The following is a 27,012-nucleotide window of genomic DNA, read 5'->3' on the forward strand; positions in this document are numbered from 1 at the left end:
CAGGTGTTGCCGCTGTTGCCGCTGTTGCCGCTGTTGCCGCTGTTGCAGCTGTGGCAGCAAAAATCAATGCAGGTGTTGCAGCTGTTGCCGCTGTTGCAGCTGTTGCCGCTGTTGCCGCTGTTGCCGCTGTTGCCGCTGTTGCAGCTGTTGCAGCTGTTGCCGCTGTTGCTGCTGTTGCCGCTGTTGCAGCTGTTGCAGCTGTGGCAGCTGTTGCAGCTGTTGCCGCTGTTGCAGCCGTGGCAGCAAAAATCAATGCAGGTGTTGCAGCTGTTGCAGGGGTTGCCGCTGTTGCAGCTGTTGCAGCAAAAATCAATGCAGGTGTTGCCGCTGTTGCTGCTGTTGCCGCTGTTGCCGCTGTTGCAGCTGTGGCAGCAAAAATCAATGCAGGTGTTGCAGCTGTTGCCGCTGTTGCCGCTGTTGCCGCTGTTGCCGCTGTTGCCGCTGTTGCCGCTGTTGCCGCTGTTGCCGCTGTTGCAGCTGTTGCCGCTGTTGCAGCTGTTGCAGCTGTTGCCGCTGTTGCAGCTGTTGCCGCTGTTGCAGCTGTTGCAGCTGTTGCCGCTGTTGCCGCTGTTGCCGCTGTTGCCGCTGTTGCAGCTGTTGCAGCTGTTGCCGCTGTTGCAGCCGTGGCAGCAAAAATCAATGCAGGTGTTGCAGCTGTTGCAGGGGTTGCCGCTGTTGCAGCTGTTGCAGCAAAAATCAATGCAGGTGTTGCCGCTGTTGCCGCTGTTGCTGCTGTTGCCGCTGTTGCAGCTGTGGCAGCAAAAATCAATGCAGGTGTTGCAGCTGTTGCCGCTGTTGCCGCTGTTGCAGCTGTTGCCGCTGTTGCTGCTGTTGCCGCTGTTGCCGCTGTTGCAGCTGTTGCAGCTGTTGCAGCTGTTGCCGCTGTTGCCGCTGTTGCAGCTGTTGCAGCTGTTGCCGCTGTTGCCGCTGTTGCTGCTGTTGCCGCTGTTGCAGCTGTTGCAGCTGTGGCAGCTGTTGCAGCTGTTGCTGCTGTTGCCGCTGTTGCAGCTGTTGCAGCTGTGGCAGCTGTTGCAGCTGTTGCCGCTGTTGCAGCCGTGGCAGCAAAAATCAATGCAGGTGTTGCAGCTGTTGCAGGGGTTGCCGCTGTTGCAGCTGTTGCAGCAAAAATCAATGCAGGTGTTGCCGCTGTTGCCGCTGTTGCCGCTGTTGCCGCTGTTGCCGCTGTTGCAGCTGTGGCAGCAAAAATCAATGCAGGTGTTGCAGCTGTTGCCGCTGTTGCCGCTGTTGCAGCTGTTGCCGCTGTTGCCGCTGTTGCCGCTGTTGCAGCTGTTGCAGCTGTTGCCGCTGTTGCCGCTGTTGCAGCTGTTGCAGCTGTTGCCGCTGTTGCAGCTGTTGCCGCTGTTGCAGCTGTTGCCGCTGTTGCAGCTGTTGCAGCTGTTGCCGCTGTTGCCGCTGTTGCCGCTGTTGCAGCTGTTGCCGCTGTTGCCGCTGTTGCAGCTGTGGCAGCTGTTGCAGCTGTTGCCGCTGTTGCAGCTGTTGCCGCTGTTGCAGCTGTTGCAGCAAAAATCAATGCAGGTGTTGCCGCTGTTGCCGCTGTTGCTGCTGTTGCCGCTGTTGCAGCTGTGGCAGCAAAAATCAATGCAGGTGTTGCAGCTGTTGCCGCTGTTGCCGCTGTTGCTGCTGTTGCCGCTGTTGCCGCTGTTGCAGCTGTTGCAGCTGTTGCAGCTGTTGCCGCTGTTGCAGCTGTTGCTGCAAAAATCAATGCAGGTGTTGCAGCTGTTGCAGGGGTTGCCGCTGTTGCAGCTGTTGCTGCAAAAACCAATGCAGGTGTTGCAGCTGTTGCAGGGGTTGCCGCTGTTGCAGCTGTGGCAGCTGTTGCAGCTGTTGCAGCTGTTGCCGCTGTTGCCGCTGTTGCAGCTGTTGCAGCTGTTGCAGCAAAAAACAATGCAGGTGTTGCAGCTGTTGCAGCTGTTGCAGGTGTTGCAGCTGTTGCAGCTGGTGCAGCTGTTGCAGCTGTCTCACACACACACAGACACACACACACACAAACAAACAGAGAAAGAGATACATTTGTTTTAAAGTTATCTTCAACCACAGCCATTCATCTTTTTTATTTAATATCTTACACTACAGTATGTTTTCTATGTACTGTTTACTGTTTGTATCTTTGTGAATGTGTGTATTATAGTGTTAATTGCGTTGACTAAAATTATGACGAAATATGTTCTACAACGACCTTTTTTTCCATGAATAAGACAAGACGATGACGAGACGGCACCGACGTCAGTAAACAATAACTGTAACAAAATCAACATGCAATATCGTTGACGAAAAGTGACGAGACTAAAATGTAGTTTCCTGAATAAAAACGTTGCCAAATCTCTCTTTACTTTCGTTGACGAAAAAGGAGGAGATGAAATATTTTCAAAGATAACGTTACATCTGATAGTCAGTTTTTCTCCCAGCAGTTCAATTTCCGGTGCAGTTGTGTGTAGTGATGGGAATTCCGTCTCTTTTTAGTGAGCCGGATCATTTGTCTCGGCTCACCAAGAAGAGCCGGCTCTCTCGGCTCCCAAACGGCTCTTCATTTGACCACATATACCTTTTATAATTTAATCAAATCTAGCCCTGTTTTGACAAATGATTTATATGTGTACACATATATCACTTAAATTATTCAATACATCCTTTGTAATGAAGTATTCAAAAGTAAAAATTAAATTTTTAATATAAATGATTTGCTGTGGCCAATTGTTTTCATTGCATTTACAGACCCTTGTAACTCTCTGATACCACCGAATGAATGCATTGACTTGCTTGTAGAACCACGCTACACAAAGCAGATAGCAACACCTATGAAAACTTTAGCATAGACATTTTAAAAAAGGACAGCTACTGTATCTACATTTTAAAATTGTATTTAAAGAAAAAGCCCGAACAAAACATCAGGGCTCTATTTCAGTATTAACTAAAAAGTCAGCAACAGCTGACATCAAATCTTTGCTGAGCCTAAGGATAATCATAAATAAATAACATAGTGAAAATAAATATATTGCATTGCTCAAAACAGCAGCATCCAACCGTCTCTAATCCTTGGATATGACATGTCACTGCATGCATGCAGCACCCGTAGCTCATCATATCATTCTGTCTAATATTCCCCCCCCCCCCCTGTCAGCACGAGTGAGTAAGTGAGGATTGTGTACAGACCCGATGGGTAATAATGGTGTATGACGGAAATGTTACGATCCTGTCAAAATGACTGACAATGAAAAAGTCTAACGCCACCACTGCTTGGGAGAAAGAAACGAGGCGATATTTGGGCCCATTTTCGCGACAATGAGGCAGAGAAGAAAAGTGAATGCATTGTTTTATCAGAAGGGAAGCAATGTGGCCGTAGCACAGCTGGTAAAAACACCACAAACCTGACCAGATAATCTCTGCAAAGCTGCATTCTTAATCATTCAACCTGTGTTTTTTATCCAATAGGGATAAGATATAATCTTATTGGGAAATAAGTTTGACTAAAATTACAAATTGTTGGTTTTGGCTAGACTAGTTTGACTGAAATGTTCTATATAATCTGATGACTAAAAAAGACTCAAATGTCAACAGTTTTCATTAACAAAAAGTAAACTAAAATGCTCAGACTTTTAGTCGACTAAATCTTGACTAAAATAGTTACTGTTTTCTTTGACTAAAATAAGACTAAAATGCTCAGACTTTTAGTCGACTAAAACTTGACTAAATAAAAACAGGATGAAGGTGACTAAATATGACTAAAACTAACAAGGACATTTGATACAGGACTAAGACTAAATAAAGAAATAGCTGACAAAATTAACACTATTGTATTACTGTGTATTTACCAGCAGCTCCGATCAGTAGCAGCAGAGCCAGGAGTTTCATGGTGTCAGGTGAATGTTCAGAAGATTCCTGCACACACACCTCAGCTCAAATTTATATCCCAGCAGCCCCACAGTGCTCGTCCCCCTCACCTGACCGCCCCCCCGCCTCCTCCTCTCCTCTCCCCCCTATTTCTCTGGACCCAATCTGTGTCCTCACAGTCTTGGCACTCAGTTTCAAACCAAATGTACTTTCTTATCACACTCTTCATTTTGTGTTTGCCCACTTCGGCCCAATCGTAGCGCAACACCCCGTGGTTATGTCATCTGTGCACCTTGCACAAATGTGTGCCCTCCAATACGGCTGGAGGGCAAGGTACGCAGGACCCAAATGCAGAAAATAGGTTTGAAAGCAGGAATTCTTTATTTCCAGAATCAGGCCAGGCAAACAAAGTCAAAACTAGGCAAGGCAAAACATAAAGTCACTCAGAACATAAACCCTTCCAACAACGTTAAGAATCTCACCATGACAGACAGAGAAACCAGTACTTAAATGCACACAAGACTAATCACATGAACAAGACACAGGTGGGGAGGGAGGAGAAAACCTAGGGGCTCAAGGTGAACTCTATCGGGTGATCAAGCAGGATGGAAGACAGAGACAGGAAGCAACAGACAAGATGGGGGGTGAACACTTTTCAAAATAAAACAGGAAACCAGAGACAGATCTAGACAGGACAAAATCAAACAGCTCCGGAGGACGGGCAGGAAGGCGGCGCAGGCCGCGATGAGGCCCCTCCGGGGTCAGCTGGATCGCCGGAGCAGGACCTGGTGCAACCTGGTCTCACCAGAATGCGTGACTCCACCACGACTCCTTAACACCGCATTGCGTGGTGGAGTTACGAACTTTGCTACATTTACGTGTCGGCACCACGCAAACAACCCCAATGTAAAGTTAATGAGGCTAGTTTGTCGTGGTGTACACACGCATTTCTACAACGTCCAGCAGTGAGCTTTTATTCTATAAAACGTTTTTAAAATCTACTTTATAGCTTGTAGTAACTCACGGGAGGCTTATTTTATTTTATTTGTATTCATAATAATTTGTATTTTTCGTCAGAATGTATTATGGTGCATTAGTTACGAATTGTTGTTCTCAAAAAACAGTGCATTGTGTGTAATACAACTGTGATTTTTATTAAAGTAGTTCGTTTTTAAGGAAGGCCAGAGCTTCAGCTGTGTCAAATAGATTGTTCCCTTTAGTTAACGTTATTTAAAAGATAATTATATTCCTATTTGATCATGTCCCCTTTATTGTATTACGGACGCAGAGAGCAATGTGAGCGTCCATTCCCATTGGATAACGGAGGATTTTACACCCGGAAGTAAGTATTCTCCTTACTGTCGATTGATTTTACAGTGATATCTGCACTACTCATCAACTCAAAAACACCAGATTATCCTTGTTAATTACACAACATTGATTGGTTTAAATTGTGTACAATGCTTTTGTAATTTTCCCCTTCGATTCGGAGAAACAAATATTTGTTCAGAGTTTAGGATGGCCGAAGACACTACACTACCCAGAATCCTCAGCTATTGTTCCGCTTTGCCTCAAGCTCTGTGATTGGTTGACCTCCAACTGCATTCCATATGAAAAGAAATGTTTCGTAAAAGATAAAATCATACTTTATTCAGCCGTGCTTGCTTTACTCTTTGAAAGTCATCACATGAATGCATTGTAATGAATGGATTGGCTGCATTAAATATTGCACATCTGTCGTAGTTCTTTATTTATCTACAGAGATCGGGCCTCAGAATAGACCGGAAACTATTCTTTTACCGTTCTCTTTTAATTTCACAATAAAGTTAGTAGTAATAATTTGTTTTGATATTATTGTTTTTTATTAACCTGTTAAACCCGAGAGACCCCGGTACTGGGGCACTGCCGCAACATCTTGCAGGAAACAGTGTCTGAGGGCATGTTCATTTAATAAAACTATGAATGTTTTATATCCATGTAACCGGAAGAAACTCATCTAACTGATCTTTTTTTTTTTTCAAAAGAAAACCCACAATGCTAACACTGAGCCTCTGAATTAGCAACGAGCGAAAAATGCTAACACCTTACTGCACCGAAGATCACTCACAAAACCTTATTATTTACTATTACTATTATTACTTTTCACCACATCCAACACATCGATTCACATCGTGAGGTCACACAGAATCTATTGACACCGACATTACCACTGAATTATACGTATTTGCGACGTTATAACCAAAAACGGACATCAAAACAGGTGATGCTAGGTAGCTAAAAATGCTAACATTTTTACCTTGGCTCTGTAGTCTCTCCAAAGTGGTCTTCAATGGCATTAAAACGATAAAAACGCTGCTGAAGTTAATCCATAGGTTAATCTAATGTGTCTGTGTCCCTTTGAAATGATTTCTGATAATCCATAAGCATTAAAACTGCTTTTCCGTTTCCAGATGTCAAAGCTAGAGAAAGGTTCACTCTGATTGAAAATTACATGCGCGAAGCCCCCACCTTTTCTCTTCACAACGTGTGTGTGTGGGGGACTCCCGCTTTGATTCTATTGGCTCTAACGGTCAGAAAGAGGTGTCAACCATCAAAATCGAGCAAGGGGGGCCAGAGATATGGAAAATCCACCCAAATGACCCCAGAAGTGGTTTCTTTTTGCTAAATCTCTCTAAAAAGGTAAAATGTCACATGTTTTGCATCAATCTTGATACAGGGTACTTATTATATGTTGTACTTTGGATTCCTAAAGCTTTTAGTCTACTAACCCATCATCCAAGGGTGGTTTTCACTATAAGTAAAAAAAAATTTTTGGACGGACACTATAATTTACAGTTTTTTACTATGTAAAATCTGAATTTTCTTTAAAATAAAAAACATCTATATTGATTCCGACTTTTCTACATCCAACTCACAGGTTTATCATTACTTTGAGAAAAAAGATTATTAATTTAACCCTTTTAGAAGGAAGATATGGTCATTTGTTCTGGGAATGTCATTTTTGAGCCTGAGACCTGAAAAACAGGCTCAGGGCTTAACAGGTTAACTACTAGACCGCTGGGTCATGTTAAGACCATCTTTTCTGTGTTGCTGTGGGTTTTTTACATCGCTTTTGTGTTACAAATATCAAAACAATAACAGAATATATCCGTCGTAAACTAAACCAGAAACAGCAGTATATTTTATTTTGTTAACACTGTAAACTTGACAGCTTTTTAACCCGCACCTCCTACTGGTTAAAGCACGTTATTGCACGTTTAGAGTAATGCAATGCAGGACGATTGTGTTGCTTTTTAATGACTGTTTTAAAATGCCTTTTTCTTAATGTCTTTCATTTTTGTAAAGCACTTTTGAATCTGTTATATTTGATGAAAACATTTAAATATTAAGAGTACATACTCTTAATATAGTGGGAAAGTGGAAGGTCAATGATATAAATAATATAGAATAGAAAATATCAAGAAGATACTGTAAGTGATCTCTACAATAAAACAGTTTAGTGCCTGATAGGAGGATGTGCAAAACAGACAAACTAATAAGGCTTTATTTAAACATTAAAGAATACTTTAGGTTAAGGTCTTCTTTTAAATAAGAAAAAAGCTTTGGGGGGTATCTACAGATATTAATCCTGACAAAGTACTTAACGCCTAATATATTGCATGGTTTGTTTTGGAACTTGACAATCAACTTTCCTGCAATGTTAACTATGTTGAAGCTCTTATTTTAACTGATATTATACATATTAATTATACTCTTATAAGATGTATGTAGATAGTATAAGAAATTTGCAGAATATGTTTAATGGTGGAGGTACACAGATATCGATAGATGTCTTGTAATGCACTGTTGAGGAACCTGTGACCCAAGTTTTTCATTCATTGCATAACTACACCATAGTTGTGTATATGATATGTCAATAAACCTTAGAAAATCTTGAAATCTTGAAAGGGATGTGCAAAATAGCAATTTTTTAACATACAGTTTTTAATTAACTATTAGTAGAGAATAACGAGTAATGAATATACTTTATAGGGATCTGCAGATAAATATTTAGTCTTCTCAAGCACCCACTACCAAATATCTCGCCTGATTGTTGGCACTTCTTGACAATCACCTTCACTGAATTTTACTCAGGTGTAACTAAAGTCTGATTTAAGGGTTGTTTATATTTCACATCATTAATCAAAATCTGTAAAGTAACTAAAATAAATGTAGTGGAGTAAAAATACCAGGTTAACCTCAAAGAAAGCCCTTAGGATTATAAAAGACCCCCATCACCCCAGCCACAAACTGTTCTGTCTGCTGCCGTCTGGCCTAGGGGGGGGGGGGGGGGGGGGGGGGGGGGGTAGGATATCACTGTAAAATCAATCGACAGTAAGGGGAATACTTACTTCCGGGTGTAAAATCCTCCGTTATCCAATGGGAATGGACGCTCACATTGCTCTTTGGGTCCGTAATACAATTAAGGGGACATGATGAAATAGGAATATAATTATCTTTTAAATAACGTTAACTAAAGGGAACAATCTATTTGACACAGCTGAAGCTCTGGCCTTCCTTAAAAACTAACTAATTTAATAAAAATCACAGTTGTATTACACACAATGCACTGTTTTTTTAGAACAATAATTGGTAAATAATGCACCATAATACATTCTGATGAAAAATAAAAATTATTATGAATACAAATAAAATAAAAGAAGCCTCCCGTGAGTTACTACAAGCTATAAAGCAGATTTTAAAAACGTTTTATAGAATAAAAGCTCACTGCGGGACGTTGTAGAAATGCGTGTGTGCACCACGACAAAGGAGCCTCATTCACTTTACATTGGGGTTGTTTGCATGGTGCCGACACGTAAATGTAGCAGAGTGCGTGACTCCACCACGCACTGCGGTGTTAACGAGTCGTGGTGGAGTCACGCATTCTGGTGAGACCAAGTTGACCTGGTGGGACCCCCGGCGGGACAGGAACCGGAGCCGGCGGGACAGGTGTAGACGGAACCCCCGACGGAACATGGGCCGGTATCAGCGGGACCCCCAACAGGACAGGTGTTGGTGGGACCCCCATTGAAACCCCCAAGTTTAAGTTTAAGGGGACTTCCTCACTTGCAGCAGACCACCATGCTTAGCTACTGCCGCTAAAGATTATAAAACCTTTATGAAATAAAAAATGAAGAAAAACAACTTAATATAAAATATAGCACCCATGGCCTTCCATAGGTTTAAATCATAATATAACCACAGCCTTTAATAAACCATTGAGTATTGATAACAGTAGTTTCTTAACTGCTGTTAATTCATCTACTGTACCTCGGATGCAACAGACCACCATTGGCGCAAAAACCTATAAAACCTTTATGAAATAAAACATGTACCAAGAGGAAAAAAGATAACAGTAAGCAATCATCTAATGCTTAAGACTGTCTCATAAGAATGTATTTGAGAGCAAACGTGATGTATACAGTTTGCTTGAGGACTAACAGAATATTGTAGCTCACCCTATGATGAGAGGAAACATTAAAGCACATTTCCCTACCGTTCAAAAGGATTCACCAAGCTTTTATAATGGCTGCTGGATCCTTTCCCTCAGTTAGGAACCATCCTAAAAAGCGAGTGAAGCCAGTATAATGTTGGCAATGCACTTGATGGCTAGATACTGCATGAAATGAATGTATAGTATTCCAAATCCAAAGCCAAACGTGTCCTAGCTAGTTATGGTTACTGTAGTATGATAGCACTTATGGCAGATTATTTTAAACTAATAGATGGTGATGTTGGCCATTTAAGGTAAACATATTTACAGAAAACATGTAATTTGAGAAATCAAGCTGGAAAAGAGTGATGCTATATACAGTACAATCAATAATGCATGTTTCTGATAGTCTGGAGTCACCAATACATTGGTGCATTTTAACACATGATATAAGGCTGAATTGGGGTGTTTTTTGTGTGCCTCCTAATCATTTTGTCTCGCTCTTATCTGCAGTGTTCAACCGATTTTACCTCCAGTGTGTGGAAGTCCCCATCCTTTCTCACAAGGACTGTGATGGCTCCTATCCCGGCCTGATCACTGACCGCATGGTGTGCGCTGGATACCTGGAGGGAGGCAAGGATGCTTGTCAGGTATTTTCAAACAATTACAAGGCACATACAATGAGGTTATATTGAATGAGGTGGAGGGAATAAAGTGATGTCTCTCTCCTGCTCAGGGTGACTCTGGTGGTCCTCTGGTGTGTAACGGAGAGCTGCAGGGTGTCGTGTCCTGGGGCCAGGGCTGCGCTCAAACTAACTACCCGGGCGTTTACACCAAAGTCTGCTCTCTGATGCCCTGGATCAACGATATTCTCTCCACATTCTCCTAGGCTGTGATCTCCCATCACAGAACTACAGGAGAGGGGAAATCAGAGGGAGATTGAAATTGAAGGAGACAGGAGGTGCCGGTGGGACGTGTTGAAGAGAGAGGCAGCGGAAGAGAGGCTGAGAGTGAGACAAAAGGAGAAGCCGAGGGAGAAAGAAAACAACATGCGAGGTGTGAGATGTCAAGGCTCAATCAAAAAAAGGTTTTTACATTTTGTGATGCAACAGTGTGTTTATTATTGTCTATCTGCTCCCAGTGTAGATGTACTGTTTTATGAGTACTGGATTTCAATTCATTGGTGACATTTCCAACAAAAAACAAATATAAACCACAGTCAAACAAGAACAGCTAATGTCAATAAACAGAAACATTTCACAAAATTGCATTAGCTTGAGGGCAAATTAAGTGGCAACCCTAGGTTTTGAAAAGATAAGCTAACAAAAATCTATTAAATGTTCATTATCTCAATTTGTTTTAAAGATTTTCCTAACGAGTTTGTAGTTTCAAAACACATTTTTCATGTACAGCAAGATGTTCCTTTAGTAATCTATGGTCCCATTTACAGTACATAGACAATAAAGGATGTGCATGGCTTCCTCTCCATGTTTATTCCTTAGACCTTAATCCCTTTTACAGTGTTTTATTTAGTTAATTAAAGGTGTATTGTAAAATGTCTTGTTTCAGTGTTGGGTTATACTTAGCTTCAGCCTCTCGTGTCATATCTGCTTCCAAAAAAACTACATGTCAATAGTCCAAATGCCAAACTCAAGGCTTATTCTGCAATCCACTGACTTCACAGTTATTATGTCCAATTCTTATCTAAAGTGTATTGTGCTTTTCCTCAAACACACATTGCCAAACAATCTCTCAATAAGATTTCCATCAAAATAAGACACACAAACTGTAGCTTTTACCAGTTAACCTCTGCATAGATACGGGCAATCTGAGAAGTCTTGTCAACTACAAACATTGACATTAGTTGAAAGACCACTGTTTTGGTCCAAATGAGATTAAGTACCTGTAAGAGAGTGATTTATGACCCCCATAAACCTTAGTCCCGCCTCCAAATCCCTTTGATGTGGCACCTGTCACTCTGACATCTCTGACCTTTGACCCTCTTATGACTTGTTTGTTTATTGTCCCCTCATAAAAGATGTTGCTCAATAGTGGGGTGATAAGACTTTATTGCCCCTTTGATGTGAAACCTGTTATTGTAAGGAATGCATGGAAAGGGTAGGACCCAAATGCAGACTACAAAGTAAAGTAACAAGGTCTCGAAACAAAAACGAGCTTTATTCTAAAGCTGAACAATAGCATGGCATGAAACACATAGGTTCTATAGAAACTGACCGTGACCAACAAGGTGGGAGACAGGAGAAACAAACAAGACTGACATGGAGGAAGACAGGAAAAACCAACAATGAACCGACAGGGGAACACAGGAAGAGACAAGACTAAATACAGGGAGGGGTAATCACAAGACGAGACACAGCTGGGGTAAGGGAGGCAGAAACACAAGGGCAACAGGTGAACACAATCAAACAATCAGACACACCAGGGAAACTAAGACAGGAAGGCAAACACAGGAAGAAGGAACAGAGAAGACACAAGGAGGAAAACATTTCAAAACAAAACAGGAACCAGAGACAGAAAAAGACAAGACAAAACACAACACAGACAGATCGTGACATAACCCCCCCCTCAAGGGACGGATCCCAGACGTCCCAAAAAACATAGTCTAATACTTCCAAAAGGGTGGGTGGAGGGGGTCCGGAGGACGGGCCCGAAAGGGGTCCCGGGCGGACGGCCCGGGGGCAAGGCAGAGTCCAAAAAGGGGCGACGGCCACAGCGGGCGAACTCAGGGGGCCGGGCATGAGAGCAAAGGCAGCGGCTCTCAGGGGACCGGGCTCGAGGGCGAAGACCGCGGCTGGAGAACTCAGGAGGCCGGGCTCGAGGGCGAAGACTGCGGCACTCAGGGGGCCGGGCTCGAGGGCGAACCAGAAGGCGGCGACGAGACAGCTCCGGAGGACGGGCAGGAAGGCGCCGACGGGACAACTCCGGAGGACGGGCAGGAAGGCGCCGACGGGACAGCTCCGGAGGACGGGCAGGAAGACGCCGACGGGACAGCTCCGGAGGCCGGGCAGGAAGGCGCCGACGGGACAGCTCTGGAGGCCGGGCAGGAAGGCGCCGACGGGACAGCTCCGGAGGACGGGCAGGAAGGCGCCGACGGGACAACTCCGGAGGACGAGCAGGAACCAGTATCGGCCGGACAGGAACCGGAGCCGACCGGACAGGCGCAGACGGGACCCCAAACAAGACATGGGCTGGTGTCAATGGGACCCCGGATGTAGCAAGGGCTGGTGTCGACTGGACCCCCAACGGAACAGGACACAGAGTTGGCAGGACCCCCGGCGGGACAGGTGTCGGCGGGACCCCCAACAGAACAGGACATGGGGTTGGCAGGACCCACAGCGGAACAGGTGTCGGCAGGACCTCCAACGATACTGGACGTGGAGTTGGCAGGACCCTCGGCAGGAGAGTAGTCGGCGGGACCTCCAACAGCACTGGACATAGGGTTGGCAGGACCCCCGGCAGAAGAGTAGTCGGCGGGACCTCCAACGGCACAGGACATAGGGTTGGCAAGACCCCCGGCAGGAGAGTAGTCGGCGGGACCTCCAACGGCACAGGACATAGGGTTGGCAAGACCCCCGGCAGGAGAGTAGTCGGCGGTACCTCCAACAGCACTGGACATAGGGTTGGCAGGACCCCCGGCAGAAGAGTAGTCGGCGGGACCTCCAACGGCACAGGACATAGGGTTGGCAGGACCCCCGGCAGAAGAGTAGTCGGCGGGACCCCCAATGGGACAGGACATGGAGTTGGCAAGACCCCCGGCAGGAGAGTAGTCGACGGGACCTCCAACGGCACAGGACATAGGGTAGGCGTCGGCCGTAGAGCCAACAGGAGACGAGCCAAGGACTGCTGGCTTTCAACTAAGGCTCGCATCGTCTGCTCATGTTGGCCCAGAAGATTTCCCTGATGGGAAATGGCGTGCTGGACCGGAACAGAGGCCGGAACCATGGCTGCTGGGGCCAGAACTGGGGCTGGAACCATGGCTGTATGGGCCGGTTCTGGAGCTAGAACCATGGCTGCTGGGGCCAGAACTGGGGCTGGAACCATGGCTGTATGGGCCGGTTCTGGAGCAGGCACCCTGGCTGCTGGGCACGGAACCGGAACACGGAACCATGGCTGTGTGGGATGGTACTGGAGCACGGTACCATGACTGTGTGGGCCGGTACTGGAGCAGGCACCCTGGCTGCTGGGCATGGAACCATGGCTGCAGGGGCCAGAACTGGGGCCGGAACCATGGCTGCTGGGGCCTGCACTGGAGCCCAAAGCATGGCTTCTGGGGCTCGGGCTGCTAGCCTGGACTTGCGACTCCTCTTATGAGCTTCTTGGAGGCTCCGTGGACCTCCAAAAGCCAGACGAGTGCCCGAGAACGGCTCCTGGACAGGAGCAGGAAATGGGGACGGAACCATGGCTGCTGGGGCTGGAACCATGGCTGCTGGGGCCACGGCTTGAATCCTGGCCTTGCGTCTCTTTGAGGTCTTTTGGAGGCTCCGTGGACCTCCAAACGCCAGGCGGGATCCCAAAAAAGGATCAGAGAATGGAGACTGGCACTCAGGGCTACGCGAAAAAACTCTGAGAAATTCAGGCAACGAGCTCCTCAGCCATGGCACATTATCCACCTCCATTTGTGCTCTTTTCAGGACAGCCTCTTTCTCCCTGCTAGTCGAGGTTCCACTCCACACAGTATAAAGACATCGAAGGGAGTAATCCAGAGAAAGCAATTCAGCATCAAAATCAAAAACATAATCCGCTGGGTCCATAATTGGTCGGTTCATTCTGTAAGGAATGCGTGGAAAGGGTAGGACCCAAATGCAGACTACAAAGTAAAGTAACAAGGTCTCGAAACAAAAACGAGCTTTATTCTAAAGCTGAACAATAGCATGGCATGAAACACATAGGTTCTATAGAAACTGACCGTGACCAACAAGGTGGGAGACAGGAGAAACAAGACTGACATGGAGGAAGACAGGAAAAACCAACAATGAACCGACAGGGGAACACAGGAAGAGACAAGACTAAATACAGGGAGGGGTAATCACAAGACGAGACACAGCTGGGGTAAGGGAGGCAGAAACACAAGGGCAACAGGTGAACACAATCAAACAATCAGACACACCAGGGAAACTAAGACAGGAAGGCAAACACAGGAAGAAGGAACAGAGAAGACACAAGGAGGAAAACATTTCAAAACAAAACAGGAACCAGAGACAGAAAAAGACAAGACAAAACACAACACAGACAGATCGTGACAGTTATAGTGTCCTTAGTAGGTTATTATAGTCAACGATGAAACCATTATAGGCAATGATGAAAGTATGACTTGTTTAGCTGTTTATTGTTTTATTGCCCTCCTCATAAAGGATGTTGCTCAATAGGGGGTGATAAGACTATTGCCCCTTTGATGTGACACCTGTTGTAGTATCCCCCTAGTAAGCCATTATAGTCAATGATGATAGTATGACTTGTTTCGGTCACCTGTTGTGGTTGTAATGCCCTCTATAAGGATGTTGCTCAATAGGGGGTGATAAGACTATTGCCCCTTTGATGTGACACCTGTTGTAGTATCCCCCTAGTAAGCCATTATAGTCAATGATGTCATGACTTGTTTTGGTCACCTGTTGTGGTTGTCTTGCCCTCTATAAGGTAATGTTCTTGAATAGTGGGTTAATATTACTTATTGACTCGTTTGTGGTAATATAAGGTTATATGACATTTAGGTATGTCTTTTGAAGTTGTATAGGTAGGTAATAATACTTTGACCTTGTTTGTGTTAATATGGGGTTAAAAGGGTAATCTTTGCTAGTTTATTTAAAACAAATCATTTCCCTTCTCCCCCTTTCTTTTCTTCCTCCATCCATGCTGTCCCTCCCACCCTGCTGCACCTACGTCAGAGCCCTAAACCCTCAAACACCCCCCTCACACACCCCCCTCCCACCCTGCTGCACCTATGAACACAGAGGGGGGGGCTTTGAGTTTTTACTTGTGACTATGTCTCTGAAAGGTGTCCACAGTGTTGTTTAAAAAAAATAAGTCATCTTTTCAGATAATCTAGTTCCTTTCTCGCAGTAAGGATATGAATAATTGACAGAGAGGGAGTAAAAATCCCTGTACTAGCGAAAGCCCTTTACTTAAATTTAACAACTCACCTTTTACTCTTAACAAAAGTTTTTAAGATAACAGGGTCTCCACTATTAGACCTCAGGGTTGCTCACACACAAGACTAGTGCTTGTTTTAAGTTTAGCTTAGAAAATACATTACTTTACAATAGCATCTAAAGCAGGCAGCTATAGGGGCTAGAGGAAGTATTTTCTCTCAATAAAACTGATAAGATTATATTCTGTAGCAATGAAGTGTAAAGTGAAGGTTCCCCTTAAAAACTCCAGCAGACAGACAGAGGAAGAATCTATTTCGTGCAGACCTGAACATGACAGAGAACGGTAAGGAGGGGGGTTCATTTATTTACAAGTCCCAGTTTACCCCTTCACTCTTATCAATGTTTTTGAGATAACTATGAGGGGCCGTGTAGGCCAAAATTCAAATTAACCTCACGCACACACTACTGAAAACATCTGGCCTTGCACACACACTACTGAAATAGTCTCACATTCACTACTGAACACCTCACACACACACGATTGAAAAGTAAACCTCACACACATACTACTAAAAATGAACCTCATACACACGCAACTGAAAATTAACCTCAGACACACACTATTGAAATCCTCTCACATTCACTACTGAATACCTCACGCACACACAACTGAGAATTAAACCTCACACACATACTACTGAAAATTAACTTCACACACACGCAACTGAAAACGAACCTCACACACACACTATTGAAATCTTCTTACATTCACTACTGAACATCTCACACACACACACACTACTGAAAACATCTGGCCTTGCACACACACTACTTAAAACATCTGGCCTTGCACACACACTACTGAAATACTCTCACATTCACTACTGAACACCTCACACACACACAACTGAAAATTAACCTCACACACACACTCCGCAAAACATTTTACTGAAAGATTCTCAGTAGGGAATGTGCATGTGTTTCACCTATGTGTGTGAGGGGGATTCTTGCTGTGACGGAAGTCATTGTAATGAAACGGAAGTAACAAAGAACAATGCTGCAGTGATACAGTAGGTGGCGATAATTCTCGTCTACTCTGTTTGGAAGTCGCCATTAAAGAAGAAGAATGAAACAGAAGGTCCAATTCAGCATGGATTTATAGAGAAACAGCATCGCAGCCGTAGGCTGGACCCTGAACCGAGCAGTCTACAAACTGAGACGTCTGGTCTATGGAGGTGTTCTTGTTTACATCACCTGTCGCAGCTCGTGAGGTGGCCTAGCAACCCGCTAGCAACATGCACAGCTGCAATAAGCTAACAAGCTAACTAAACCGAAATTGAGCAAGAACCTTTTCTTTTTTGTTTTACCATTTATTGAAGTGATTGATATTTCAGGCTGAGAGGACAATGGCCAGTTAAATATGGTTGATTAAGCTTAAGCATATCCCTTTTACAGTGTTTTATTTAGTTAATTAAGGTGTATTGTAAAATGTCTTGTTTCAGTGTTGGGTTATACTTAGCTTCAGCCTCTCGTGTCATATCTGCTTCCAAAAAAACTACATGTCAATAGTCCAAATGCCAAACTCAAGGCTTATTTTGCAATCCACTGACTTCACAGTTATTATGTCCAATTCTTATCTAAAGTGTATTGTGCTTTTCCTTAAACACACATTGCCAAACAATCTCTCAATAAGATTTCCATCAAAATAAGACACACAAACTGTAGCTTTTACCAGTTAACCTCTGCATAGATACGGGCAATCTGAGAAGTCTTGTCAACTACAAACATTGACAGTAGTTCAAAGACCACTGTTTTAGTCAAAATTAGATTAAGCACCTGATAAGAGAGTGATTTATGACCCTCATAAACCTTAGTCCCGCCTCCAAATCCCTTTGATGTGGCACCTGTCACTCTGACATCTCTGACCTTTGACCCTCTTATCTTTTATGACTTGTTTGTTTATTGTTTTATTGCCCCCTCATAAAAGATGTTGCTCAATAGTGGGGTGATAAGACTTTATTGCCCCTTTCATGTGAAACCTGTTATAGTGTCCTTAGTAGGTTATTATAGTCAACGATGAAACCATTATAGTCAATGATGGTAGTATGACTTGTTTAGCTGTTTTATTGCCCTCCTCATAAAGGATGTTGCTCAATAGGGGGTGATAAGACTATTGCCCCTTTGATGTGACACCTGTTTTAGTATCCCCCTAGTAAGCCATTATAGTCAATGAGGATAATAATAACTTTATTTAATAATAACTTTATTTGTATAGCACCTTTCATACAGGGGATTGCAGTTCAAAGTGCTTTACATCAGTAAGAAATAAGACATACAATCAGTGTAAAACAAGCAGCAAGAGCAAAGCATAAAGTGGGATAAAATAATTAAACATAAAAACATGGGGAATAAAACATAGAGAAATAGTGCCATGTCAATCACAGAGAAATAGTGCAGTATAATAGTGTAAAGTCAGTAAAATGCTTTGGTAAAGAGATAGGTTTTAAGCTGCCTTTTAAAAATGTCTAACATATTGGCTTCCCTAATATTGTTGGGTTACGTGTTCCACAGTTTTGGGGCGTAGTTTACAAAGGCTGCATCACCGATCTTCTTATGACTCTTTCTGGTGACCTCTAATAGACCTGCATCTGATGATCGCAGTGTTCTGGCGTGTGTGTAGTTTATTAGAGAGTCAGCAATGTAGCTGGGTCCTTGTCCATTTAGAGCTTTGTATGTGAGGAGAAGCACCTTAAAATCTATTCTAAAAGTTACAGGAAGCCAGTGTAGATTTGCTAAGACAGGACTAATGTGTTCCCTCCTTTTGGTATTAGTTAGTAGTCTAGCTGCAGAGTTTTGAATGAGCTGGAGTCTTTCAATAGTTTTCTTGGGGAGACCAGTGAATAGTGCATTGCAGTAGTCTAGTCGGCTAGATATAAAAGCATGAATTAGCTTCTCTGCATCATTTTGATTTATGAATGGTCGTACCTTCGCTATGTTTCTGAGATGAAAGAAAGCTATTTTGGTCACTTTGTTTAAATGGGCGTTGAAGTTCAAATCTGAGTCCAGGATGACATCGAAACTTGTCACCTCCGGTTTAATCCAAGTGGTTAAGATTCCTAGATTATTTGTTAGCATCTCTCTTTTTGATTTGGGGCCAACAAGTAGGACTTCAGTTTTGTCCTCATTCAATTTAAGAAAGTTATCGTTCATCCATTTGTTTATTGCTGTCAGGCAGTTGGTAATGGAGTTTATGGCTGTCGCATCATTTGGTTCAGCGGATATGTACAATTGTGTATCATCCGCATAGCTGTGGAAATCTATACCATACTCTCTGATGATGTCGCCGAGCGGTAACATATAGAGAGAAAAGAGTAATGGACCTAAACAGCTCCCTTGTGAAACCCCGTAGCGGATTTCATGTTTCTCTGATGTATGGCCTCCTAGACTAATATAGAACATCCTTCCTCTGATATATGTTTTTATCCAGTTCAACACGCAGCCAGAGAAACCAATAAGCTTTTCAAGTCGTTTTATTAGGATGTTGTGATCAATAGTATCAAAGGCTGCACTGAGATCTAATAGGATATGGATGGAGATTTTATTTGCATCAGAGTTGAGTCTGAGGCCACTAATTACCTTTGTGAGTGCAGTTTCCGTACTGTATGGTATATCAGAATATCATAAAAAATGTAAAAAGGTCCCACAAACTAGCCTTTTAGAGTCACAGTATAGTGTGTGTGTGTTTTGTGTGTGTGGTTGCTTGTGTGGGGAGACAATGGGAGACACTGTTATCTCAAAAACAGTAAAGAAACTGTGACATGTAAAGAAAAGATTTTCACTAAAACTGTGATGTTACATCCCTCAAAGATGTCTATTCTTCTTTTTTAAAGCCCATACTGTGAGAAAGGAACTAGATTATCTGAAAGATTACTTTTTGTTTTAAACCAACAGTGTGGGGACACCTGCCATAGACAGAGTCACAGGGACTGAGCATACAACAGGAAAGGGAGGTAAAAGAAGGGGGAGGGTCTGGAGTGGGAGGTGTTTTGACTCTACAGAGTCACATGGACCCTAGGGTGGGGAAAAGGAAGGGGTAGATGATTAATTTGATAGATCTGACTTGATTGTTGTGATGGCTGAAGGAAGAGACACGGGCGAGGAAGAAGCAGAAAAATAACTTGTTTGTAAAAAGGACAGCACTAGTCTAGTCCTTTTTTTTCAAATGTATGTCAGTTTCAAGAAAAGATGAGAGGTTTTATGCATGACGTGCAAAATATCCTGCAACCCTACAAAAAAGGAAAGAAGGTACAAGTAAAGTTTGTTGAAAAATGTCATAAAAAGTGAGTTGTATGTTGTAATATTTGTATGTTGATAAAAATCTCTGTATATCTCAAAATATAATGAACGAAGTCATAGAGGGAAAAAATGAAAACAGCATGTTGAAAAAAGTAATGTTATGTTAAAAATAACATGAAAGAAGTCACAGTAAAGCATCTAAAACAACATTTAAAAAAAGTCAGGCTATTAAAGTTATCAAAACTGCATTGTCTCACTGAAACAGCCTTAAAATCACTAACTTGCGTGTGTGTGTGTGTGTGTGTGTGTGTGTGTGTGTGTGTGTGTGTGTGTGTGTGTGTGTGTGTGTGAGGAGTTCCTTGAGGTAGGGAGGGGCAGTTCCATGGATACACTGGTGAGTGAGGAGGGAGACCTTGTATTCAATCCTCAGTTCCACGGGGAGCCAGTGTAGTGATTTAAGGATGGGGGTGATATAATCATATTTGCGCACCCTCATCAGGATCCTAGCAGTGCTGTTCTGGATGTACTGGAGCTTCTGGATGCTTTTTTTAGGGATCTCGATGAGGAGTGCATTGCAGTAGTCCAGCCTGGAGGAGACAGAGGCGTGGACAAGCTTTTCGGCGTCAGACAGAGTGAGTGTGGATACTATATATATATATATATAGTATTTTTGAAATTGCACCTATAACCTCAGGCTGTTTATCATCTGTTTTGCAAAGGCATTTATTTTGACCATTTTCAGAATGTTAATGCATTTCTCTACGCTAAAATAACATTTGGAGGTGTTGTTATTTATCATGAAATGGTTTTACTCGTCCACGCCACTTGAGATAAAATCGGGATGAATGTGGCTCGTGAACAAAAAAGTGTTTAACAACGCTGCTCTCTGCTCTTACTTTCCACCATTACTAAATAAAAAATGTCTGCTAAAAAAAAGGGAGATACACACCACTTAAAAAAATAGACCCATTTATTTAGGTGGTAGGTGCAGAAAACGATCTGTCAAAAACAGAGTACAGGAAGCAGTCTGCAAGGCCAATACTATGCAAGATGTGGCTCACTTATTAACTGAATACTAAGATAGTGATCTTCAGATGTAGATCAGCATTGCAACATTTGCAGATGCAAGGATTTTTTGCATTTGAGATTGTGGTTGTCATGCCTTTGTTTATTTAATATTGCATTGTGTTTATTTGTATATACCTATTTCTGATTAGTATTGTTCTGTTTTAAGCAGTGCTGAATATCTCACAGAAGCAAAGTCTGCATCTTCCTCTCAGAGGGCTGGCATTTTATAAACTTGTGTTGTGCACATACAGTCTTTGAAACTATATATACGATTATTCTCCACTTGAAACATTATGTGTCTCAAAAACTGTAAAATGAAATGATAAGTCTATGGTTCCCTTTCACAGAGCAATACATAAATGTCAAGTCTTCCCTGTTGCACAAATATATTTTGTAACATATGTTTTTTTTTTCATGGATGTGTCTCATTCTGTTATTTCATGCAAATGAGTAGTTCCTTGACTCGCAAAAGTCTGTCCACAATGTCTTTTACTTATAAGTAAATCTTGCTGGCGTGAATCGTATAATCCTTGCTAACATCTTGTATTTCTTACCCCAAATAAATCCTATTCATAGACCCTTTCATAGCAGACATTCAGCAAGTTATTGCAGAACACATAAATGACAGTTCCAGCTATTATTGCAATGCAGCAATTAGTAATGCTTTGAGTGACACCTTTGTTTGAAAGGCTAGCTAGAAGTTAATATATATCATTATTTTAAAATGAAAATGTATTTAAGAGTTGAGTCAGACATTTTAGTACAATCTCTTTTTGTGTGTAGGTGCAGCAGCATGGCTCGGACCCTCCAGCCCAGTCAAACAGAGGCAAAGACGCAAAGAGAGGGAGGAACGGAGAGCGGGGCTCAGAGAAGACAAATGTGACCCGGAAGAGATGACGAGAAGAATGTCGTCCTGAGCACCTTTGCAAGATAATCAGCCCTCAGTGAAAGTAAAAATAGTTTCTGGTGTCATGTTTAGCTGTAATGAGTGGGTGGGACTGACAGGAAGATTTCTCACTGAGGCCTCCTACTGTTCAATAATTACACTGCCATTATCTCAGCAGTAGGTTCAGCACTTATTCTTTATAATTCAAACATTTTATGAGCCCCCCTTAAATAATGGAAATTATTGAAATGCTTGATATTATAATTATAACCCTAACCCTTATGAAAAAGGAAGGGGGCTATCACATGACTGGGGAGAGAAATGTGCTACCTCACTGTTTAACCCATACCATGAACATGTTCCTTATAACAGCTTTTAAACCCTCTACTGTATATCAAAGCGATATAGCACCATCAAACTGTCTTAAATGGTATTAAATCAAATACATAAACCTGTACCTAACACATACTTGAGCGTATAAGTGATTGGTGTATGTTTTCACATTAAAGACATGAACAGACAAGTGAATACCAAGTGATTTTATTTAGTTTTCAACATTCTGGCACATGTGTGTTAAGAGTCTTGATTGGCACCAGAGAGAAGACTGAAAAATAAAAACCAGGGCTGTGAACCAGTGGGAGAAGTGAAGAAAATAAACTGGTAATTTCTTTAGGGATTGGCTGCCAGGACCTCTTCAAACCAGGAGTGGAACTCACACAGTTTGACGTAGACCCCGGGATAGTTTGGCTCGGCACATCCCTGACCCCATGACACCAGGCCGTGCAACTCTCCGTCACACACCAGAGGGCTGCCAGAGTCACCCTGGGGATGAAACACAGAGTGTGAGCATGTGATTTATTCTTCCACACACACACAGCTGAGAAGAAGTGACTGTAAGACTCACATTGCATGCGTCTTTGCCTCCCTCCATGTATCCGGCACACACCATCCTGGGGGAGATCATGCCAGGATAGGCGTTCTCACAGACCTGCTGGTCCACTATGGGCACGTTCAAACACTGAAGGAGGGTGGGCATGTACACTGTAACACACACAACAGAGGACGTTATAGAAAACTCCTAAAAAAATTGTTTTTAAGGAAAAGGTTGTCAGATACATAGTAGTGGAGTATAAAGTAAACATATTGGCTTCTAAAATGTAGTGAAGTAGAATTTTAAAATAGCATTTAAATGAAAATACCTAGCTAAAGTACAAGTACCTCAAGATTGTACTGAAGTACTTGAGTAAATGCACTTTTACACACGTTTAGTTTGAAGGTAACAGCTTGCAGGCAGATTACCTTAAATTAAATTTACCTTTGTTTTATTTTGTTGCTATAATAATAAACATACTGTACATTTTGTATAAAGCCATCATATTTGTACACTCCCACGTTGATAAGAGTATTAAAAACTTCCCTTAGGCCTATAGGTACATTTATAACAGATAAAACAAATTGCAATTAATCGCAAGTTAATTATGGAAATCATTTGATTAATCGCATTTAAATATTTTAATTGATCCCAATAAATATAACCTATATAACAGGTCAGAAATATATACCATCTCAGGAAGCTGAAGTTGTTGTTTTTTGTACACGTAACACAATCAAGAATACATTTATTGGGCACTATTTTGTGTTGTTGATTGATACACATCTGGCTCTATAAGTATCAGCTGGATGGATCTAAAAATCTATAAAGCACAATGTGGTTCAGTGAAGTTTCTGGAAAACAATGGAGGTCAATGACGCACAAGAAAAGCTTTATCAGACTTTGACTTGTTTTTTTGTTTTTTTTAACAATAAATTCACTGCTGCGTTTGAGCTTTTCATGGACTTTCTGACAGTGAGAAAGAAATACAGACTCTTGCCAGACTCAGTTAAGCTTAAAAGGTCAACTTTGATACCCCCAGTGGAGGATTGTATGGAAAGAAAAACACTGTTAACCTTGCTGTCCAGCTTTGACCTGGGGAAATGAATGATTTGAAAACAACATCATGACCTGTTCACTGGGATGGTCTCATTAAAGGTCCCCTATTATACTGTTTTTCATCAATATATTACAGGTCTCAGATATATACAAAACATGTCTCTGAAGTGTTTGGCTGGAAATACCAAACAGATCATTGTAGCATCCCATAATCCCCTCTGTTTCAGCCCTGTTTCAAAAGTGCTGATTCTCTGTCTGTTACTTTAGATGAAAATAAGGAGCCACTCCCCACGCCCCTCTGAGAGATATTTGGTTAAAAAGAACACAATGGTGATCTAGGAGGAGATTCAGGTGATAAGGTGTGTGTGTGTGTGGGGGGGGGGGGGGGTTACCTTGGTTGGTTATTGGCTAATGGTTACACAAGCCAAAAAATCGTTATGACATCATAAAGTGGCCAACATCTGATCAGCTCATTTTCAGACAGGTTTTTATATAAATGGATCAGGAAAGAAAGTGAGCAAATATTTTTTCCTGAAACTTTCAGAATCTCTTTACACAGAGGGGACACATGTTTATGTATAAAAGAGTGGATTTTGCATAATAGGTGACCTTTAAGTCTGTTGTTAAGCTGTACAATACAACACATAATAATCAACCCACCCTCTCCTCCAAGGTTGGTGTTACCCCAGCCGGACACAGAGCAGGAAAGCCCTGCATAGGGACGCCCTGTGGGCAACGGGATGGGGGCGACCGCCTCCGTCACCTCCACTGGGTGGTACAGCTTGATCAGCATGATGTCGAAATCCAGAGTCTGGTAGTCATAGCTGCATACAGAAAATACAAAACACGCTTTAGACGGCAGCTGTTCCTCTGCACCGACCGGATGAATGGCTCAGATGCGATTTAGGGTATTCAAAGAGAAGAAGGGGGGAATTTTTAAATGTTTCCCTCACCTAGGATGCCAGATGATGGTGTCGGTCTTCATGAGCTGCTCTGTTCCCTCAAACACTCGCAAGTTGTGATCGCCCAGAATGACCTGCATGGAATAGGGACTGAGAGAGGAGGTACAACGTTATAGAAACATGTGGAAGCAGTGAAAGTTTTCACTATTCTGTACTCTAATATCTCTACAACACTCTTAATCTCTAAATGTTCTGCATTTTTCAAAGACTAAATTCTTTTTTTTAAGATATAAAGCTAAACACACATTTAACGTGTCTGCGATACAGCTCATTGATTGATCTTAAGATTTTTTTTTTAAATGAAGAACAAAAAATGCATAATAATAATAATCTATAAAAAAAATTACAGATCTTTGGAACAAATTCCATACCGCATATTTTATTTGAGAGTAATATTTTTCCCATCAATGCTTACTTACTTGTACCAACAGTGGGCAACAGAGAGCACCCACTGATTGTTGATCAGCACCCCGCCACAGAAGTGGTACCCGTAGTTGAGGGAGGCCATGTATGGACGAGAGTGAGGCGAACACTCATAACCGCCAATGATCCTGCCATCTTCACGGGGAACTGCAGCAGCTGTTGCAGCTGTTGCCGCTGTTGCAGCTGTTGCCGCTGTTGCAGCTGTTGCAGCTGTTGCCGCTGTTGCCGCTGTTGCCGCTGTTGCCGCTGTTGCAGCTGTTGCAGCTGTTGCAGCTGTTGCCGCTGTTGCCGCTGTTGCCGCTGTTGCAGCTGTTGCAGCTGTTGCCGCTGTTGCAGCTGTTGCAGCTGTTGCAGCTGTTGCCGCTGTTGCCGCTGTTGCCGCTGTTGCAGCTGTTGCAGCTGTTGCCGCTGTTGCAGCTGTTGCAGCTGTTGCCGCTGTTGCTGCTGTTGCAGCTGTTGCCGCTGTTGCCGCTGTTGCCGCTGTTGCAGCTGTTGCAGCTGTTGCAGCTGTTGCCGCTGTTGCAGGTGTTGCAGCTGTGGCAGCAAAAATCAATGCAGGTGTTGCCGCTGTTGCAGCTGTTGCAGCTGTTGCCGCTGTTGCAGCTGTTGCAGCTGTTGCCGCTGTTGCAGCTGTTGCAGCTGTTGCAGCTGTTGCCGCTGTTGCAGCTGTTGCCGCTGTTGCCGCTGTTGCCGCTGTTGCAGCTGTTGCAGCTGTTGCCGCTGTTGCAGCTGTTGCAGCTGTTGCAGCTGTTGCCGCTGTTGCCGCTGTTGCCGCTGTTGCAGCTGTTGCAGCTGTTGCCGCTGTTGCAGCTGTTGCCGCTGTTGCTGCTGTTGCAGCTGTTGCCGCTGTTGCCGCTGTTGCCGCTGTTGCAGCTGTTGCAGCTGTTGCAGCTGTTGCCGCTGTTGCAGGTGTTGCAGCTGTGGCAGCAAAAATCAATGCAGGTGTTGCCGCTGTTGCAGCTGTTGCAGCTGTTGCCGCTGTTGCAGCTGTTGCAGCTGTTGCCGCTGTTGCAGCTGTTGCAGCTGTTGCCGCTGTTGCAGCTGTTGCCGCTGTTGCCGCTGTTGCAGCTGTTGCAGCTGTTGCCGCTGTTGCAGCTGTTGCCGCTGTTGCCGCTGTTGCAGCTGTTGCAGCTGTTGCCGCTGTTGCCGCTGTTGCAGGTGTTGCAGCTGTGGCAGCAAAAATCAATGCAGGTGTTGCCGCTGTTGCAGCTGTTGCCGCTGTTGCCGCTGTTGCCGCTGTTGCAGGTGTTGCAGCTGTGGCAGCAAAAATCAATGCAGGCGTTGCCGCTGTTGCAGCTGTTGCAGCTGTTGCCGCTGTTGCAGCTGTTGCCGCTGTTGCAGCTGTTGCAGCTGTTGCAGCTGTTGCAGCTGTTGCCGCTGTTGCCGCTGTTGCCGCTGTTGCAGGTGTTGCAGCTGTGGCAGCAAAAATCAATGCAGGTGTTGCCGCTGTTGCAGCTGTTGCAGCTGTTGCCGCTGTTGCAGCTGTTGCAGCTGTGGCAGCAAAAATCAATGCAGGTGTTGCCGCTGTTGCAGCTGTTGCAGCTGTTGCCGCTGTTGCAGGTGTTGCAGCTGTGGCAGCAAAAATCAATGCAGGTGTTGCCGCTGTTGCAGCTGTTGCAGCTGTTGCCGCTGTTGCAGGTGTTGCAGCTGTGGCAGCAAAAATCAATGCAGGTGTTGCCGCTGTTGCAGCTGTTGCCGCTGTTGCAGCTGTTGCAGCTGTTGCCGCTGTTGCCGCTGTTGCAGGTGTTGCAGCTGTGGCAGCAAAAAACAATGCAGGTGTTGCCGCTGTTGCAGCTGTTGCCGCTGTTGCCGCTGTTGCAGGTGTTGCAGCTGTGGCAGCAAAAATCAATGCAGGTGTTGCCGCTGTTGCAGCTGTTGCAGCTGTTGCCGCTGTTGCAGGTGTTGCAGCTGTGGCAGCAAAAATCAATGCAGGTGTTGCCGCTGTTGCAGCTGTTGCCGCTGTTGCCGCTGTTGCAGGTGTTGCAGCTGTGGCAGCAAAAATCAATGCAGGTGTTGCC

General features: G+C 43.7%; 2 protein-coding genes across 2 annotated transcripts; one reads left to right on the plus strand and one right to left on the minus strand.

Annotated features, from left to right (window-relative positions):
- Positions 1–9,835: 9,835 nt before the first annotated feature.
- LOC117477257 (trypsin-1-like) lies at positions 9,836–10,408 on the plus strand (the record flags this gene model as incomplete). Its single annotated transcript, XM_034123926.1, has 2 exons — positions 9,836–9,972; positions 10,059–10,408. Coding segments are annotated over 2 exons (290 nt in total), but the record flags the coding sequence as incomplete, so codon positions are not given.
- Positions 10,409–22,199: 11,791 nt separating this feature from the next.
- On the minus strand, positions 22,200–26,615 carry LOC117477238 (ice-structuring glycoprotein-like; the record flags this gene model as incomplete). The annotated part of the gene is made up of 6 exons (XM_034123902.1): positions 22,200–22,501; positions 22,584–22,720; positions 24,270–24,433; positions 24,563–24,661; positions 24,991–26,152; positions 26,282–26,615. Coding segments are annotated over 6 exons (2,049 nt in total), but the record flags the coding sequence as incomplete, so codon positions are not given.
- Between the last annotated feature and the right edge of the window lie 397 nt (positions 26,616–27,012).

Source organism: Trematomus bernacchii, unplaced genomic scaffold (assembly GCF_902827165.1).
Source record: "Trematomus bernacchii unplaced genomic scaffold, fTreBer1.1, whole genome shotgun sequence".
NCBI lineage: Eukaryota > Metazoa > Chordata > Actinopteri > Perciformes > Nototheniidae > Trematomus > Trematomus bernacchii.